General features: G+C 35.2%; 1 protein-coding gene across 1 annotated transcript in view; it reads left to right on the top strand.

Annotated features, from left to right (window-relative positions):
* Positions 1-1028: 1028 nt before the first annotated feature.
* The window catches only part of LOC112049489 (tumor necrosis factor, alpha-induced protein 8-like protein 2 A), a 45649-nt gene continuing 25510 nt past the window's right edge, over positions 1029-21167 (top strand). The window contains exons 1-2 of the mRNA XM_024087371.2: positions 1029-1234; positions 13739-13804. Of these exons, the coding sequence (XP_023943139.1) occupies positions 13792-13804 (13 nt within the window). The 5' untranslated portion in view covers positions 1029-1234; positions 13739-13791. The remainder of the gene's footprint in view (positions 1235-13738; positions 13805-21167) is intronic.

The raw sequence follows: 21167 nt of genomic DNA, 5'->3' as shown, positions 1-21167 counted from the left end.
CCCCTGATTCCGGAAGGCGTGATTTCGAATCCGGTTCGAGGCATGTACCTCCAACTTTTCAGTTGTGTGCATTTTAAGAAATTAATTATAACGTGTCTCAAACGGTGATGGAAAACGTCGTGAGGAAACCTGTATACCAGAGAATTTTCTTAATTTTCTTAATTAGCTTACTAGTGAAGTGCAGAGTGCCAGTTGCATTATCTCGTCGATATCGACAGTCTCACTGTCTCACTGACTGAACATCAATAAAGGCTTATTGATATTCAGTCAACAAAGTACAACAAGTTATATGATATCCACCGTAAGCACCGGATGATATTTTTAATATGTATCGGAGTATGTGGATGACATTATGTCAATTGAATTGTTTTTGGGTTGATAATAAAGACCAAAATAGAAAATTGGCCAACAGTTATTTTAAAAGGTATTTTTTGCTAGAATCATAATGATATCATGCAGTATGAATATCAGTCATAGGTATTACGTATCATGTATAACTTCCGTCCTTATTACTAACATAGCAAAGAGCTTTACCTACCTACTGTATACATACAGCCACAGATTAAAGAATAAGAGGCAGATAGAGCGCACGGAATACGACGGTGTCGTAGCCGTTACAAATTGATTTCAAAAACGAATACATTCTCAAGTCAGTACGACACGAAGCGTCGCATCAATAATTTTCAATATTATTCAAGAAAAGTGTCTTACGTTTTTAAATATTTTAAAAACTGTCTACAAAAAACTGAAGAAATAAGATGAAGAGTATTTTTATTGGTAATAATTATTGATTAATATTTTAACTAACATTGTTAAATTTTGAAAAACAAATAATGAAAAACGTTTATATATGCGGATGACAAGGAGACGCGTGACGTTTTTTTATGGGTTTCACACGGCTTCACCGCTGCTTGTAATGACTCATTCTGGATCATTCTTTATTCTGTGCATACAGCTTAGTCACTGTATTCAGTATTGGAGTGTTATTTAAACAATTTAGTGTATTTGTAAACGTTGAACGAGACGTTTGTGTCTTTCCGGTACTTTACCTAAAGTGAAATTAAAAATAAAACAATTAATTAATATGAATCAAAAATGAACTATTTTCCTTTGGATTTAATAGAGGTGATGGAAAAAATGTGTGTTGTGTTAATGTGTTATAAGTGATTATGTGTTATGTGTGTGTTATAATTAATAATGTTTGATAATTGACCTCAGGGTACAACTGTCATAGGTATGATGATTCTTATAGTTGTCTAATTATTTCATTTTTAACCGACTTCTAATTCGGCTTAATTATATTTCTTATAAAATATAATTAAAAGTTTTTAAACTGATAGTCATACATATTTTCGGCTTACCAACTGAAGCGATTTTGATGAAATTTAGCACAGAGATAGATATAATCCAGGGGAAGGATAATCTATACTAATATTGTAAAGAGGTAAAGCTTTATAAATTTAGAATCGAAATAGATTTTATTCTGGATTAACATATATACTACTTTTTCTCCCGGAAAAATCCATGGTTTGTGAAAAACTGAACTTCACGCGGACGAAGTCGCAGGCGTTCGCTAGCTTCGCCGCTATCTTATAAACCTACCACGAGTAACGGAAATACTGAAAGCTTATCACTTTGTGTAATGCAGCCTGGTTTGAAACATTTAAAGTGACTTAACAAGTTTGTTCCACAGAAGTTGTTGTACAAGATTTTGCACTAAGTAGTGTGAGAGCGTGCGATAGCCAGACATACTTTTAAAGAAAGAAAGAAAAAAAGAAAGAAAGAAAAGTCGATTTAGGATACACCTCATTCATGAAGTCTGAAAGTTTTTCAGACCATACCTTAGGTTAAATGCAAGCTTATAGAAAAAAAATTTCATGTTAGTGTTAAAGATACTTTAGACGATAAAAAAGCTACGTATTCAATAGCACTACACGATTGTGTATAGTGTTTTGTGTGTTTGTATGTAAGTGTGTATTCGTTCTAGATAAGTTTGTAAAATGGTAATGTGGATGGTGGTGAAAAAAATATACCCTGGTTCAGTTTGTTGTGGGCTCTTCTCAGACCAAGCTTCCATCATAAAAACGTCCATTTAAAGAATTAATTTTACTGCCTTTTATCAAAATCAATCAATTTTCCGAGGTTTAGGGGATAATGCACAATTAAATAAAACATTCAAAACGATTTTAAGTTTAAGAAAAAAAAATTATAAAATTCAAAATTACTGTAATTGGTGAATTTTGGTTATTTTTCATTGCTTATTCCCACATTTTTTTGTCACGAATGGCCCTCACAACTGGCCGGGCTAGACCCGGGTCTACGGGGCCTTAGGGTGACTGTAGTTTTAAAGGCTTCCACTGAAAACCAGCGCTGCAGCTAGCTGCAGCTTTATGCTGAGTGGGAGATCTTTATTTGGTCAGTACGCTTTTCTTTTTTCTTATACCTTACCTTACCTTACCTTATCAGCCGATAGACGTCCTCTGCTGGACATAGGCCTCTTGCATGGACCTCCAAGCACAACGGTCTCGAGCCGCCAGCATCCAGCGGCGGCTCGAGACTCGGCTTTTTTCTTATATATAATATAAAAGCTTAATTTTAAGTTTTTACTGACCAAATAAAAGACAAAAGTCGATTTAGGATACACCTCATTCATGAAGTCTGAAAGTTTTTCAGACCATACTTCTACCCTAGGTTGTATGTTGTAATGCAAGCTTATTGAAAAACTTAATTTTAGTGTTAAAGATACTTTAGACCATAAAGAAGCTACGTATTCAATAGCTCGGGGACATGATTTCTCTAGGGGATAAGGAAAATATTTCAAAAATACGCTATATAATTACTAGGTAGATTGTCTGGGCTGTTAAACCTTTCAAAGCCATCATAGTCCAAACAGCATAATTGGCTACCGTACTAGGTAGCATAGGCTGGCAAATCAACTTTCAGAAAATGAGGTTTGTGTGGCCATTGCGGGCTTTTAGTTTAAGTAATGCGAGCGGCTGCGCTTTACGACGCCGACGTTAGCCCTCATTCGCACGAGAGGTTTTTGAACGGACGTTAAAAAAGCGTTCAAATACCACGAATGCATTCCTGTATATGTTCACCCGACAGCGTTTTTAAAATAAGACGCTTTTTTCGAGTAGTGTTATATTTTCAATTTGGGCGTTGAAAATAGAGCTTCATTTAACTTCATATTATATTTGAATGTTTTTTTAACGTCCTGTTACATCCCTAAATTCCATATTCATAATGAAGAGCTGTGACACGGATATAAATGTTCTGTCAGCAATATATATGCTATATAAACCGTAGCTCTGCCTCTGACAGCCATTCGTTCTGGTAATTAGCCGAATTGCTGTCCGCCGGTCTGGACTAGTAATAAGACTAAGCAGTAAGCCCTGACAATATTAGCCCCCTATAGACCCTTTGCAGGTCCTCGCGAGTCGCGAAACGTGATTAATTGATTCAAAGTAATAGGGACTGTGTTGTAGTGAGAATCATAGTTATAATATAAACAATAAACTCAGTTTCAACTAATAAAGTTTTTTTTATAACACCGAGAAGCTCGAGACTAACAGTCCGTTAAAAAAACTCTCGTGCGAATGAGGGCTTACTCAGTGTATAATTCAATAGCATGGGTAATGAACGCGAGATGAACATCGCTTTACATGATTATTCTGTGCCGTGCGCCATGCGCTGACGGAGACGATAAAGATGATATTTCTTTCGATTTCTTTTAGATGAATATCAAATTAAACTCGCTTTTATTGACAATAAATGTAGACAAATTAAAAATAAATGTTAAATTATAAAAATATATATAATCGTAGTGGGCAAAAATGCGCGTTTTTCGTAAAAAAATAACAGTTAGTTATTTTAAGATGAAAAGTTTCTTTTAAATTAGTCGAATAAGTCGAATTAATTCATAATTATTGAAAATATGAATAAAGTATTTTTCGTCATAGGTAACACACAAATTAATATTGTAGGTATTATTTTCTTTCTTATATTCTCACAATCGAAGTGGAAAATTAGTTAACTTATTTATAAAATAAAATAAATTATACTTAAACAATACTACATATCACTACTTAACCAAGGCAAGCGTATAGCTGGAATAGAATTTAAGCCTAACCATAATGTTTACCTTCAGGCTTAATTGTAGTCATGCGCAGGCCTATAGTGAAAAAAATCGGTTGTCTGTAAAGTCGGCTTACTGACTATATGAACGTGACAACGTCATAAGAAAATACTGATGGAATGGTAGCATTTAAAAAAAAATGTTCGTTTTTCTAAAATACTGTTTAATAATCTTCATAGACCAGAATATACGTATTTTATTTATTGTAAACAAAATTTGGCAACCCTAGAGCGAGGGAACGACGCATGACGTTATCTTTTTTCGAGTGTGCAGCCGGCTCCATCAAATTCTAAGACGTTGTAAACTATACCTAACTAACTTCTTGAATACAACAGAAAAAACACTATCGAAATAATGGTAGTTTACGTGGAAGTTGTACTAGTAAATGACAAGGGAGTTTGATAAGTAGTTGCTTAATACACCAGCTCTTTTATTCATAAACCGGAACTATGAGACAGTCAAGAAATTGAATATTCTCACGCACGTACGTCGCGCACTACCAATAATTAATTATTAAAACATTATTGCTATCGATTAAGGCTTGCTCAGAACCAGAATAGATAACATTTATTAAGACGAGGTTAACTTAGTCAATAGGTAATGGATTTTACACTTGCAGGTTTTATTTTTGACTATACCTACATACCTTTTTGACATTTCCAACAATAACGATCTTATTTCAACCAATTTACATTAAACATTAAATACTTAAACCTTCCTCATGAAACAGTTTATGTATTGGTGAAAACCGCATGAAAATTTGTATATTAGTTTTTGAGTTTATCGTGTACAGAAAAACAGACAAGGCTGATGACTTTGTTTTTAAATACTACCAGCCTACGCCCCACGGCTTTTCCTGTGTAGTTCCCGTTCCTATGTGAATACGGGCATAAAATATGGCCTACTAGCGGATGCCAGCGACTTCGTTCGCGTAAATTTTAGTTATTCACAAATCCCTCGGGAACCATGGATTTTTCCGGTATGAAAATATGTGTCAATCCAGAGTAAAATCTATTTCTATTCCAAATTTCAGCCTAATCAGTTGAGTAGTTGCGGCGTCACAGAGTAACAAACATCCAAACAAACATCCACACGAACTTTCGCGTTTATAATATTAGTAGGATGACACTTACAAATACCGTAGCTTTCTAGTGATAAAAGAATTTTTAATATCGGTTTAGTAGATCCAGAGATTACCTCTTACCTAACAAACTTTAGGTACCTTTTAATAATAATATAGTCTAAATAGCCCAGTGGATATGTCCTCTACCTCCGATTCCGGAGGGTGAGGGTTCAAATCCGGTCTGAGGCATGCAACTCCAACTTATCAGTTGTGTGCATTTTAAGAAATTAAATATCACGTGTCTCAAACGGTGAAGGAAAACATCGTAAGGAAACCTGCATACCAGAGAATTTTCTTAATTCTCTGCGTGTGTGAAGTCTGCCAATCCGCATTGGGCCAGCGTGGTGGACTATTGTGGCCTATAACCCCTGTCATTGAGAGGAGACTCGAGCTCAGCAGTGAGCTGAATATGGGCTTATAATGAAATGAAATGATAGATAATATCATGTATAGATGTTAGGTATATGTGCCCTGGGCTGGAAATAAAAAGTACTTATGTTCTTCTTCAAAATTTTTTTTTTTTTAAAAGAATATTTGCCATATCTTTTTAAATATGACCAATATTGCCATTCCCCTCCAACTAGTCGGGAAAGACTGTGCTAGGAGTGGGTACGACAATAGACCAACGGGGCGGGGATCGAACCACCACCCCTCGATGATGAGTCCGACCGCTCTTACCGTTGAGCTATTGAGGCTCAAATTACTGACGTTGTTAAAATAACGTATAATTAAAACAATGTTTAACTTATAATCCTAAACAGAGCGTCTGCCAAGGAAAACAAAAATACCAACACCGACGCTTGCATCCAGCGTATTTATATTTTTAGAATTGGAGTCATAATCTCCGTTATTTATTCTCGGAAGTGGTCAAGCTGCAGTCGCTTTGGCGTATTACGATACAACATCAAAGAAATGACTTGATTGCCTTTCAAAACTGTTTATCGTCATAATATTTTCATATTCATATACGCTACTTAAAATATCTATGGTTGTACAATTTTATAACTAAACTAGCAGACATGCCGCGGTTTTATCTGCGTATTTCTTATTTCTCTGGAAATAAAGGGATAGCCTATGACACTCACAAATAATGTGGTAAAGAATTTTCAAAATCGGTTTAGTAGACTCACAACTTTTACCTCTGTATAATATTGGTATATATAATAATTACCAATATTGAAACTGCAATTAAAAAAACCGGACAAGTGCGAGTCGATTTCGACTACCATAGGTTCCGTACGTAGGATCATTATAAATACCTAGTTCAGAAATGCTTTTTAAGATTTAATTACAAAGTATGTATAGTTTTGAGATTTTTTCTTGTACACGTGAACTTTAAAGATGTTACTTGCATAGATTTCATAGTTCTAGGTCAACGGGAAGTAGGTACACTATGAGGTTTCATTCCCTTGAGAGTTGTAGCCGTGATAGCCTAGTGGATATGACCTCTGCCTCCGATTCCGGAGGGCGTAGGTTCGAACCCGATCCTTGGCATGCTTATTGCACCTCCAACTTTTCTGTTGTGTGCATTTTAAGAAATTAAATATCACGTCTCTCAAACGGTGAAGGAAAACATCGTGAGGAAACCTGCATACCAGAGAATTTTCTTGATTCTCTGCGTGTGTGAAGTCTGCCAATCCTCATTGAGCCAGCGTGGTGGACTAAGGCCTAACCCCTTTCATTCTGGGAGGATACTCATGCTCAACAATGAGCTGAATATAGATTATAATTATGATGATGATTAAATGCACCATTTATTGTTCTTTTTCATGTTGTTCTTTAGCAAAGTAAAGTTTCGTTCTATTCGATAAGCTCACACCATTTTCCTTTTAGTGCAAGACACGTAGGTACTGATGCGTCTTAAATCTATATATCATTATATACATATATACGTCTATATATCTTAGCGATGGATAAACATTTTCCCAATGCACTTAAACTGTTTGTATGTTTACAAAGCACTCCGTCTTGCATCTAGATATAGTACGTAGATTTATTTCTTGCAAGATAAGGGTTGATACATTTTAAGGTAGCTAGTTGTAATTTACAGAGTTAGTATTACATCAAACACGTTCGGTCGAAAATCTAGACATAGGTACTTACTTAAATTCTAATTCAATTTATTAAAGAACTAGCGAACGCCCGCGATTTCGTCGACCCTTAGACCTCTTTAATCCAGCCCTTACAGTAGTATCGCCGTAAATATGGAGTAACTTTTTCTATTTTCCCAACATTTAGCTTCACTGCTCTGCTCCTACTGATCGTAGCGTGATGAAAATTATACTGTAACCTGCCCAGGAGTATGAATCGTACTAAGTTTCGTTAAAATCCGTCGAGTAGTTTTTTTTTCTATAACGAACAGACAGACAGACAGAGACAAAAATTTTACTGATTGCATTTTTGGCATCAGTATTTATCACTAATCACTACAGATTTATTATAAGTAAAAACAATATTATAATATTAGGACCCTTTTGAATTTTCTATTAATTTGTTATTAGACTTTCCTGTATTAGTAAAGTAAATAAGTAGATAAAGTTTACGACTTTACTTATTTACTTTATTATATTTACACTTCTTTTTTTCAGTCACAACATAAGGGTAAAAAGTAAGCATTATTTATGGTATTCTTATACTTCTTACTACTTATTAGGGTTACTTCGAAACCCAACACGTAAGCTTTATTTATAACAATCTACTCAAGACTTAGCTTATTCGAATTCGTATGTTTTTCTTCCCTTGGAAAAGGACTTTCTTGTATGAATGGTTCTTCGTATTCATACTATGTTTTTCTGAAACCCAGTAGCGTGCATTTCATGCAAAAATGCACTGCCAAACCAACTAATTAATTACGAATTGTAAATTAAGTATAATGCTTATCCTTAATGTTAAAAACTTAACCGTATGCGATTGTACGAAATAGTGCCTACCCTAGTTAAAAATCCTATGCACGCCACAAACTCATTTTCGCATCACACTAATATTATAAAGGCGAAAGTTTATGTGTGTTTGTTCCTCCTTTACGCTGCGGCTACTTGGTTAAAATTTGGAATGGAAATAGATTTTACTCTGGATTAACACATAGGCTACTTTTCATCCTGGAAAAATTCAAGGTTCCCGCGGGATTTGTGAAAATCTGAAATCTACGTAGACGAATTTGCGTACCTATAATAATAAATACCATGGAAAAGGATTATAAGTAAAACAAATCGATCCTTCTAAAAGGAAAGGAAAATCGGCCGAGCTCGACGAGGTTTTGTTGTGTAGATGAATGCTTCTTTTCCGCCTTTCAGCTCTATAACAAAACCAAACATTAATCATTTCTTGGTATAATAGCCTTCTATGGGAAGTAGGATATTATTGCAATGTCATCAAAATGAAAAAAATAAAGTAATCCATATTATGTAGCTAGCTGAAAATTTTTATAAAAATCCCAATTTAGATACTTTTCATTTCACAGTTTTATTTTGTACTTTAAGTAAACAAAAGAAAAATAATATATCATTATCAAGTCTAAGCTTCGGCCGTGGCTAGTTACCACCCTACCGACAAAGACGTACCGCCAAGCGATTTAGCGTTCCGGTACGATGTCGTGTAGAAACCGAAAAGGGTGGGGATTTACATCCTCCTTCTAACAAATTAGCCCGCTTCCATCTTAGATTGCATCATCACTTACCATCAGGTGAGATTGTAATCAAGGGCTATAAAATTAAAAAAAAAATTAAATATAATAATAAATAAAAATTTAGGTATAGTAATTAAAATTTTAAAAATATAAATTTTTTATTTTTATAATAATAAGTAGGTAGTTATTATAACAGCTTAGCTTAGGTAGTTAGTAGTTTTAATATTATTTTTAAAATAAACTTGTTTTAATTTGTATATAAAGGTGATATGAAAAATAATAAATTGTACACCTACTTAGTTGAAAAACCAAATCCATACAGCAATTTTCCCAAGCCATTCTTTCGTGAATATAATCCTTTACGTTACATTTTTCAATAAGGCGATAATACTCCTAAATTCAGGTAGAATTTCTCAACAACAAGGAAAGAAAGAAAGAAAGAAAGAAAATATATTTCTTACTAAATTATGCCACACATCACAATTATTTAAGAATAATACCCTGCGATATGTAGCTTAACCTAGAAAAAGGCTCTTTTTGTTCGGTATATTAATTCATTCAACCTTGACTGCACGAGGTGTGGCCTTCGCTTATGTTACTTAGAAGTCGTATTTGATGGAAACCTTGAATGTTGTGTAGATAGCGTACCGGAACGCGGAACCGGGGAACGGAAGCTACGGAGTCTTGAAACCTTTGATCGAGGCCAAAAGCTTTATTCGTACTTATACGTATAATACTTACCATTTTAGGAGAATTTTAATCATACTTCTTGTGGATAATAATTTTCTATTGTATTTGGCGTCATTTATAAACGTTGAAGCGGTATATAGACTTTTCTTTTCCATATCTACTAATATTTTTCAAAGGTAAAGTTTGTGTGATTGTGTAGGGATTGACTTCGATTTTGTGTGGATACTGGGATAAAATATAGCCTATGTTACTCGGTAAAGATGTAGAGCAGAAAAAGTTTTTAAAATCGGTTGAGTATTTTTTGAATTAAATAGTGACAATCAAAATATCAAATCTCTTTTCTGTATCCCTTTTACGAACAATCAATCAATCGATTTATTTATTTGCAGATACATGCATTATATATATATATATATATATATATATATATTTATTTAAATATATACCACCTGTATATATATAATGCATGTAGATGGTAAATGTATCTTGCCAATTTGGCATGCAAATTATTTATTAAGTATGTGTTATTAAATTAATTCAAATGACAATTTCATCATTTAAAATTTACATCTTTACAATAATTTTATAACTGAACATTTTACAACTACGAATAACTATTTGCAATATGAACCTTTAGTTCATAATATTGCAACAAAGTATTGAAAATAGTTCCTTACACGTGCCTTTTTATAAAGTCTGTAAAGGTTACTTATCTCTGACGACCCCTATAATAAATTAGGCGGAAAAAGACGTGTGTCTGCATTTTATTGTAAAACCAGATACATGAACTTAGACTCTATGTTGAATAATAATAGAGTTTACATTGCTGTGTTATTTGTTATCGTGTGTACTCGACACAACAGTTTGGATTTACGTCCGTCGCGACAAATGTACGTCTTAAAAGCTATGTGTTGAGAGGGAGCTTACATCGGAACTATTCTTGGCCCTCTCAGACTAATTATTGTATAGGACCTGCCTCGCTAGACGTTACTTTTCTGTCAAAGTATATGATCAACGATCTAACGCGATTATATAAAAACTGTCTCTAAAGTATCGATGTTTCATAGTTGTAATCCTGTTAGTCCGTTAAAGAGCTCGATAAAATACCATATTGTGTAGTTGAATGGTGTAAAATACGGGCAAAAGCTTTTAATTTAGTATAAATATATAAATGACAGACAATTTTGTTTGTAAATTTGGGTACTTTAGTGGGTCTGTAGCCATGTAGCACGTCGATTCACTTGCTACAAACGCTAACGCTTCGGAAACTGAAAAAATGTATGATTTTCTAGCGCAATCTACAGGAGCAATGTCTACGTATCGTCAATATCGACTTTGAATCGTAAGCGCTTGTCAAAATTGCAACTTGGCTACCACTTAGCGATTTCTGTATTTGTACTAGGAACGAATAGATATCGTGGTAAATATGGCACCTATCTATCTACATTATATACTTGATATCTTAGATTATGTTATACCTATGAATTAATGGATATCTATAGCTAAGAAGTGTACATAATATGTAAAAATTGTGAAAGTTGTGAAAATCTTTTAATAGCTAAGCATTAACTTAATTTATCAATGTAATTAAATGTTAACATGAATTTAATGTATTAGCGGTTGGTTTTCCTTAATAAATAAATAAATAAATATGGCTACGACTTTCTATTCGTTAGCGTCGATCACGTGTCATATCGATATCGAACTTTGACACGCTTTTATTTAAATAATATGAATTATTAAATTATCACATCACACTAATATTATAAAGGCGACAGTTTGTATCTAAGTGTGTGTGTAAGTGTGTATGTTTGTTCCTCCTTTACGCCGCGTTTACTGAAGCGATTTGGCTGAAATTTTACTTATTATAGGTATTATAACTTACCTATAGATATCTAGTAAAATTTTTTTGGCTTTAAGATAAAAAATAAAAATCGAGAAGCGTGTTTTTTAAAAGTAGCGCTAGTATTTTTTAGGTTTTTAGTTATAATCTATATATATAAAAGAAAGTCGTGTTAGTTACTCCACTTATAACTCAAGAACGGCTGAACCGATTTAGCTGAAAATTAGCAGGGAGGTAGTTTAGAGATGGGAGAAGGACATAGTATACTTTTTATCCCGTTCGACAGCATTCCCGTGTGACTTGAAATGAAACGCAAAACGCAAATGAAAGCTATGTAATTGACGTATAATGACAGATATGTAATGACGTATGGATGACAATTTGATATTTTATTATATAGTAGGGTAGGAGTAAGGTAGAGTAGGGGTAGGTTAGGGTAGTGGTAGGGTAGGGGTAGTTGAAAGTTTACATCGAGTTTCACGCGGACGAAGTCGCGGGCGTCGGCTAGTCTATTATAAAACGATGTAATATTACGGAGCAATGTTACATGTACCAAAGTTACAAGAGGCAGTCAAGTGCTCGTATTTCCTGATTAAGAGTCTCTTAATTGCCCTTTAGAGACTCGTTTAATTTCACTCATGGCGCTATTAACTGTTGTTAAAGATCATTGTAGTATATCGCGTTATATTATTTGATAGTATTAATTACCTTAATATTTACGAAATACAAATAAATTACAATTTAAAAGCAAATAATTACAAAATACATACATAGATTCCACGTGGGCATGATTTGTATATTTATTAGGATAAGTTAGCTTAAGTTCCATATTGTATTATTTCTTAATAAAAAAAAAACATTAAAATGAAAAAAAATAAAAAAAATACATAGATTCAATCTAATTAGGTAGGTATAAACAAATAATACGATGTTAATTTTCGAATTTTTGTTTTTTTGCAATTCTTAGTTTTTATCCCGGAAAAATCCATGGTTCCCGAGGGATATGTAAAAAACTAAATTACGCTAGTTGTGAAATGTATCCTTTATGTCCTTTTATCCGAGCTCGCCGAGGGCACCGAGGGAGAAGACTCTTTCCGCCAATGTGTGGACGTGTTCGCACTCCAACATCAAAGCGGATTGCATTGCCGCATCGTTATGCTATTAATAAACCTTTAGTTCTGCTAGTATTCATAAATCCTACTATTTTTTTTTCTTTACAAGTTAGCCCTTGACTACAATCCCACCTGATGGTAAGTGATGATGCAGTCTAAGATGGAAGCGGGCTAACTTGTTAGGAGGAGGATGAAAATCCACACCCCTTACGGTTTCTACACGGCATCGTTCCGGAACGTTAAATCGCTTGGCGGTACCTCTTTGCCGGTAGGATGGTAACTAGCCATGGCCGATGCCTCCCACCAGCCAGACCTGGAAAAACTAAGAAAATCTCAATCTGCCCAGCTGGGGATCGAACCCAGGACCTACGTCTTGTAAATCCACCGCGCATACCACTGCGCCACGGAGGCCGTCAAAATGCGAACTACTAATATAAAATGCGAAAGTTATGTTTGTATTGAATACAAATCGACCCCCCCGCAGTTTTAACCGCTTAGTTCCCGTCCCCGTGAGAATATGTGGATAAAATATAGTCTATGATACTCACAAATAATGTGGCTTTCTAGTGGTAAAAGAATTTTCAAAATCGGTTCAGTAGATCCAGATCCCCTACAACACCAGAAACTTTACCTGTTTCAAATATTAACAACTGTGATATCTGCGTGAAAATCAGGTAAATACTTCACAAGCAGTTTGAAAACTAAGTTTTAATGGTGGCTCCACCCGTTCAGAAAACAATGACTGAGGAGTCAATTAGAAACTGAACATTTTGTTCTTATTAAAAAACATCATTTGCTGCTACTTTGTATAAATATTCAAAATTACTGATTAACGCGTCTTCGTCCGCATGAATTTCAGCTTTTCACAAATCCCGCTAGAACCATGGATGTTATTATACTTTGAAACCTTCCTCTTCAACCACTCTATCTATTTAAGAAAACCGCATGAAATCCGTTGCGTAGTTTTAAAGATTTAAGCGTACATAGGAACAGGGAAAGCGACTTTGTTTTATATGTATGTATGACAATGTAGTGATAGAGATTTAGGTATTCACTTACATAATATTTATTAACATAGCATTATTATTTTTATATTTTGTTTATCTACTTAATTATAATTTAAATAGTTATCTTTTTCTTTTATTTGATAAATTTTGTTTTTTATTTTGTTTCGTTTTGTTTATTTTTTCATTTCTTTTGTTTACAGGCGCTGTACATTAAGCCAGTTGTTTATGCGACGAGTTTTTTTTAGTTTCCTTCATGGTAGCCACTTGTAAGTTATGTTTAATTCATTTTCTTTATGCTTTCCATATAACACAATGCAGAAAACACTGACGTAAATAACCATATACATCAATGGCAGCAAATATATAAATGCTTCTGTTCGATAAAGGAAATGTTATTTATATTTATTTCTATTAATAATATTCTACAATAATAAATTTATCGTTATTGTAAAATATTTAATTTATGTTCATCATCATCATCATTTCATCATTAGCAACCCATATTCGGCTCACTGTTGAGCACGAGTCCCCTCTCAGAGTTAGAGGGTTTAGGCCAATAGTCCACCACGCTGGCCCAATGCGGATTGGCAGACTTCACACACGATAATTACGAAAAATTATCTGGTATGCAGGTTTCCTCACGATGTTTTCGTTCACCGTTTGAGACAGGTGATGTTTAATTTCTTAAAATGCACATAACAGAAAAGTTGGCGGTGTATGCCCCGGACCGGGTTCGAATCTACGCCCTCCGAATCGAAGGCAGAGGTCATATCCACTGGGCTATCACGGCTCTCTATTTTCTTCTTAATTTATATGAAACTGAATGAACTAAGACTATGATTATTGATTTTTTGGGTTTTACCGATTTACTTTGGTATTTAGGTAGGTAACTACTTATATCAAGAGTCAGCGCGGCGTGAAAATATCGCAATACCAACACTAATTAAAACACTTCGCCATAAAGCGCTGTTGCAAGAGTATTTATAGGCTCCAAAAGATTATTTTGCAATACTAAAATATACCAATTTTGACTAGGTCTTCTTCTTAGCGTAGTTCTACCAGGTAGGGTCCGCTTTCCAGTACAAACTCACCTACTTTATCCGATCTTGGGCATCGGACTTCTTGATTATTATTACAATGTCAAGCCAGCTTTTTGGGGCGGCCTCGGAGCCTGAAGGCTGGAGCAGTCAGCAGCGGAGCTGCTCCAGCCTTCAGACTCCAGGGACAAATTTTACAAGGTATATACCTCATCATCATCATCTCCTTACCCTTATCCCACTTAAGTGGGGTAGGAAAAATATGTCAATTTTATCCATTCGTCTCTATTACTCGTCAACTCATCATCCACTCCTTTTACACACATGTCCGCTTTAACATAATCCAACTATCTCTTCTTTGGCCTCATATACCTAATACCAAGAATTAGCACAGCGAGAGAAACACGGCGTTTAGTTAAAGACAGACTAATCAAAATATTTCGCTATAAAACACGACAGTTATGAAAACATAATGTTAGCTTTAGATGAATATTTTATAGGCGCCATAACAACCGAGTCACGAGAAAAAAATTTATTTCAAATAGGCTTAGTTTACAAGTATTTTCAAGTCTGACAATGTTATGATATTGTAGATGGTATAGGAGTTAAGTACTATAAATGTCAATATATGTATATATACGTATATATATGTATATATACGATAATGTCTATTCGAAGAGCGTAGTCCGAATGCGGTCCGGGGCATACACCACCTACTTTTCAGTTATGTGCATTTTAAGAAATTAAATATCACATGTCTCAAGGTGAAGGAAAAACATCGTGAGGAAACCTGCGTATCTGAAAATTTTCTTGATTCTCTACGTCTGTCAATGTGAAGTCTGCCAATCCACGTTAGGCTAACGTGGTGGACTGTTAACCTAACCCCTCTCATTCTGAGAGGAGACTCATCCTCAACACCAACAGTCAGCCTATTATGGATTGTTAATGATAATAAATGTCAATATATATTGTAAAAATTGAAATGAAAAAAACAAGCTGAAATTATTAAACTGTATTCCAAATATCTTATTACTCATTCTTAAACAAATCATTACTATAATAGATGGTTAATACATTAGTTAAATTTAACGTAACACAACATAACATGTCATCATTCTTTTCATAGACAACAATTACCCAACCAAACCACAGAATAAAACCATAATCATTAATTAACAGTACAGATTAAAATATTTATCTGGAAGAAGGAGTTTTTATATGTTATCTTATGTATTAATAATTATTAAAAAATTAAAAATCTAACAATAGGTAGGCAAAGGAAATGTTTGATAACCTAAAGACCCACTTAATAACGCGCTAACTATAGGTAACAGACTCAAGAATCATCACGGCGTGAAAAATATCGCAACGTTGGAAACAAACTAATCAAAACATTTCGCCGTAAAGCAATGTTGTGAGGCTGTTTTTACGGTATTCGTGGAAAACTGCCGTCACGTTCCCGCCTCTTTTTTATCATCCGAGAAAAGAAGCAATTTCGAAGCAAATATTTTCGCTGAGCCTTTATAAAAAAGGACGGTCATGCGGTAAATAAAATGAAATTCCTATTCCTTTTGAACGCTAGACTAACATCTTTCATGCTATGCGTAACTTGGTTTTAATTAAAGCTGGGAGACTAAAGCTTATTATTATAAAAATAAAAAAGCTTGGCGTTCAACTGTAATATACGACTGTGTGCTTAGTTTTAAATAAGTTTGTAAAATGGTGGTAAACAAAAAAAAAAAACCTTGGCTGAGTTTGTTGTGGGCTCTTCTCGGACCAAGGCGCGTTTGGAACCCTCGTAACTTTAGTTTCAAGTTTACCACCATTAAAGTAAATAATGACATAATCTTGACCTTTCAAAAGTGCTTGTAAACTAAAGGGCCCTACTCACACAACTGCCGCAGGGGCAATCTAGGGTGCACGGCGGTTGTGCCGATATCGGGAGTATCTCTACACACTTGCCTGCCGTGCAGTGTTCCAGAATAAGCCGAGCTGAGCACACGTATTGAGAATGGCACCCATATTATCGACCACTCAAAACATTGGAGTAGCCTTGGCGCTTTCTGTGGTGCTACCTCAAAAAAAAAGGAAAAGGAGATACTGGGTGAAGAAATGGCTACAGAAAAGAAGTCAGTTATGCCACATGAATATTATAAAAGTACACATTTTGATTCTACGCTGTTTGTACGTGCACTCCGTGTGACAGCTGCTGACAAACTGACTGAGAAATTGCCCCAATCGCGCTACACACGCACCGACGACAGGGACGACTTAGGGATCAAGGATAGTCTCGCGCCCCTGCCGCCCTGCCGCAGGGCCATCCTCCCAAATTGCCCCGGCATGCCTACACACATCACAATTAAGGATGCAATTAAGGGTCATCCCCACTCCTACACCCTAGATTGCCCCTGCGGCAGATGTGTGAGTAGGGCCTTTAAGCCTAATTGAAATAAATGAATTTTGACTTTTGACTTATATTATTAACCCATATTCGGTCCACCGCTGAGCACGAGTCTCCTCTCAGAATGAGAGGGTTTAAGTAGGTGAGTTTGTGCTGGAAATCGGACCCCACCTAGTGGAACTACGCTAAGAAGACATAGTAAAAATAAGTATATTTTAGTATTGCAAAATAATCTTTTGGAGCCTATAAATACTCTTGCAAAACTCTTTAAGGCGGAGCGTTTTAATTAGTGTTGTTATTGCGATATTTTTTCACGCCAAGCTGACTCTTGATATAAGTAGTTACCTTACCTACCTTACGTATACCAAAGTAAATCTGTTAAAATTTTCCCAAAAAATCAATAATCATAGTCTTAGTTCTTTTAGTTCCTCATCATTAATAACAATTCATCATCATCATCATTATCAACCCATATTCGGCTCACTGTTGAGCACGAGTCTTCTCTCAGAATGAGAGGGGTTGGGCAAATAGGCCACCACGCTGGTCCAATGCGGATTGGCAGACTTCGCACACGTAGAGAATTAAGAAAATTCTTAGGTTTCGTCACGATGTTTTTCCTTCACCGTTTGAGATATTTAATTTAATAACTGAAAAGTGCAAGTCCCAGACTGGATTCGAACCCACGACCGTCCGGAATCGGAGGCTGAGGCCATATCCACTGGGCTATCACGGAAATAATGCTTAGAAGTGAAATATTTAAAACTATATTATAGTCAAGATTTGTATTAGACATGACCGTCACCCATCTGTTTGTTGGATGAAAAGTGTTTATATCAAAATTATTATGTTAAAAATACATATTCCCAGTAGGTTGCCTAAAAATTTCCTGGCCAAACTATTATTATCCATTATTAACTATGAGAAAGAAAGAAAGAAAGAAAAATATTTTTATTTGGTCAGCAAACTTAAAACTAAGCTTTTATATTTTACAAAGAACAAGAAAAGTGAAAGTAAAAGCGTACTGACCAAATAAAGGTCTCCCACTCAGCTTAAAGCTGCAGCGCTGGTTTTCAGTGGAAGTATTTAAAAGGGTGACATCACGGGCGCAAACAACAGTTATCAAAAATAATAAAATAGGTAAAAGCAAAAAAAACTCACAAATGATAGTTTGACCAGGAGTTTTTTTAAAAAAAAAAAATATTATTTCTTAAAGTACCAAGTACCACAAGTACTACTATTATTTCTTTTCCATCCATTCCATCAGAGTTTAGCTTAGTTGAACCTTTTTTACAAAAAGTCGTTTAGATCGAAAGTCTCTCTATAAGAAAACTATAAGTAGGCGATGATGTTACAAATGTCTTTGCGAGTTATCTTATTGCGTTACTATGACTGTCAGGTACAGTGAAATTATAAACAGCAATATTATATTATGGGGTTGTCAGTCAGGAGGAAGTTTCTACCAGACAACCTTATACTTTTTAATCTAATAAACCTTGAGTAGGTACTTACTGATGCATTACTGTCTGTCTAATTGACTTGAACGCAATCCTATTTCAACCGCTTAAAAATGTCGTCATGATAAAAACTACGCAGTAGACAACTGTTTAAACATCTTATGAATAGCTTATTAAATCATCATCAACCCATATTTGGCTCACTAGTCACTGCTAGCACGAGTCTCCTCTCAGAATGAGAGGAGTTAGGCCAAGTGGTCCACCACGCTGGCCCAATGCGGATTGGCAGACTTCACACACGAAGAGAATAAAAAAATTCTCTGGTATGCAGGTTTCCTCACGTTTTTCCTTCACCGTTTGAGAACCGTCCGTCCGTACCGTCCTTCACCTGTGTGCCTAGTGGGAGTTTTCAATATTTTCATACTGTTACTATCACGTTGACGTAAACGCAAATTTATATGGAATTGAAACAGTTGTGCAGTAGTGCCACTAGATGGCGCTGTTTCAATTCCTTAGAAATTCTCGTTTACGTTACGTGACAGTAACAGTATCAAACTGCCACTAGGCCCTCAGATATTTAATTTCTTAAAATGCACAAAATTGAAAAGTTAAAGATGCATGTTCCGGACCGGATTTCTACCTACGTTCTTCGAATCGAAGGCCGAGGTCATATCCACTGGGCTATCACGTCCTGCCTTGCGGGTGTCCTGCTAGTTATAAATACATCCAATACGTAAGTTCTGAAGTCAGTAGGTCAGAGTAAAGCTAAGTCATAAACAACTTATACTCAAGCTGAAGCTTGAAGGCCACGCCTATTGCCGACGCCTTGACCGGGGAAAATCAGGCCACGACATGTGACTTGCAGCTATTACTGTAACAACTACAGAAATACGCTGCAAACTTTCAGATTTCATTCGGAAAAGTTCAGGCTATCAAGCCCAAACACAAGGTAGCAACTATAAACTGTTAAGGAGTTCTCTTAATTGTACTTCGTCTTCATCACCAGACCTATAATGACAATCAAGACTCATCTAGGTGGAAAGTTTCATCAATATAAATTAATCAAGCCCAAACACAAGATAACTGCTGTAAATCAGTGAGGAGTTCCCTTGTCTGTATTCCGGTTCCATCATTAGATCCATTCCAGACCTTCATTAAACTGTAGTGCTTTAAAATACCTAATTAAAAAGTTAACAAACACACTAGTCACTCCTATAATTTTTGAAAGGTCCTCTCTAATTCGTCAGGATTCCTTCATCAAATCCTAACATCATAACTATGAGAGCACATGGGGAATATACCCTTTTAAACATAAAAAGAATTTTCCCAATCGGTTCGGGCGTCTTCGTGTAGTCAATGTTTTCACGACGAAAACGATTACAACAATGAAACATCGATTCTATAGCAACAGTTTTTAAAAACGCGTTAGTTTATTGATTTTTGATCTTTGCCAGAGAGGTAACGGTTAGCGAGGCAGGTCCTGTTAATAATTGTCGAAAATGAAATAGGTGGTTACCTTCTTGATATGTAAAATATTAAGGATGAAAAAGCCCAGATACATAACATCTGTTTCGTAAATATTTATAGCGGTGCCCGTCCACCGGTTTGGTGTATCCAAATTATTCAGGGTATCGAGTTTCGCGACTCGTGTTGATCGGGGGTCGTTGACAGTGAACTCTTTATGTGGCAGGCTTTTCACTTCGGACGACTTATCGCTTCTACACGATCTTTGGTTGTTAGATATTCAATTTATTTTGTTTATTTACTAGCGGACGCCCGCGAATTTGTCAGCGTGGAAATCAATGGAAACTTTCAACCTCTATTTCACCTATAGGGGTTGAATTTAAAAAAATCTTAAATCATTATATTTTTTTCATGATTTATGAACAAATTTTTAAAACTGTAACTCTAAAAATTAAGGACTTTCCATACAAACTTTCTTCTCTTATTTCATTATTTTTTTCATTATGGCTTGGCAGTTTGTGCATTTAGCTTTCCTCAAGTAATAGGACGAAACTGGTCATATTACTTGAGGAAATGTCCAACGTCCATCATCAGTCATGACATGCTTTAAGTAAGGCGAAGACAACCTTACTAAAACTTTTGATATGGTTCACCCATTTACCTTTACATAAAATAGAACTCTAAAAAAAACATACATACAGCCGAACGCAGAACCTCCTTCTTTTTGGAAGTCGGTTGAAAATGCACCAAATCAATGAAAATAAAACAAGATCTACATATGTACATACATCTACATCCTACGATTTTTCCGCCAAACCTGAGGTAAAGGATTTCTAAGTTCGAAGTTCTGATCTTGTTCTTAGTTCTAAATTTAATTATAATATAATTGGTTAAATGATGAGATGACGCGAATGTCGTATCGTATAAATAAAAGCGTCCCAGGGCTTTGAATAATTCGTAAGGGCTTTGGGCTGAGAACATTACTTGTTCGGCGATTTGTAGGTCGATAGCCCTTAAACGCTTTCATTCTTTTTATTGGCACAAAGAAATCTGTTAACGAAATAGGCGAAGAAAGAATAGCTAAAAGAAATTTGTTATAGAAATAAATGAATAGTTAAAATAGAAAAACGATTTGGTAATAATCAAATGGTTTGATAGTTAAGGGGTACCGAAAGCTGTTATGAATAACGTTTATCGACAGAGATTCTCCGTTTACTAATGCGGGCTATAGACCTTCAGTTTTAACTATGCAGTTTCATTCGTACAGTTTTAT

The sequence above is a fragment of the Bicyclus anynana genome, chromosome 17, assembly GCF_947172395.1.
Source record: "Bicyclus anynana chromosome 17, ilBicAnyn1.1, whole genome shotgun sequence".
Lineage (NCBI taxonomy): Eukaryota > Metazoa > Arthropoda > Insecta > Lepidoptera > Nymphalidae > Bicyclus > Bicyclus anynana.
The sequence above is the reverse complement of the archived record's forward strand: the minus strand, read 5'-3'. Positions and strand labels throughout refer to the sequence as shown.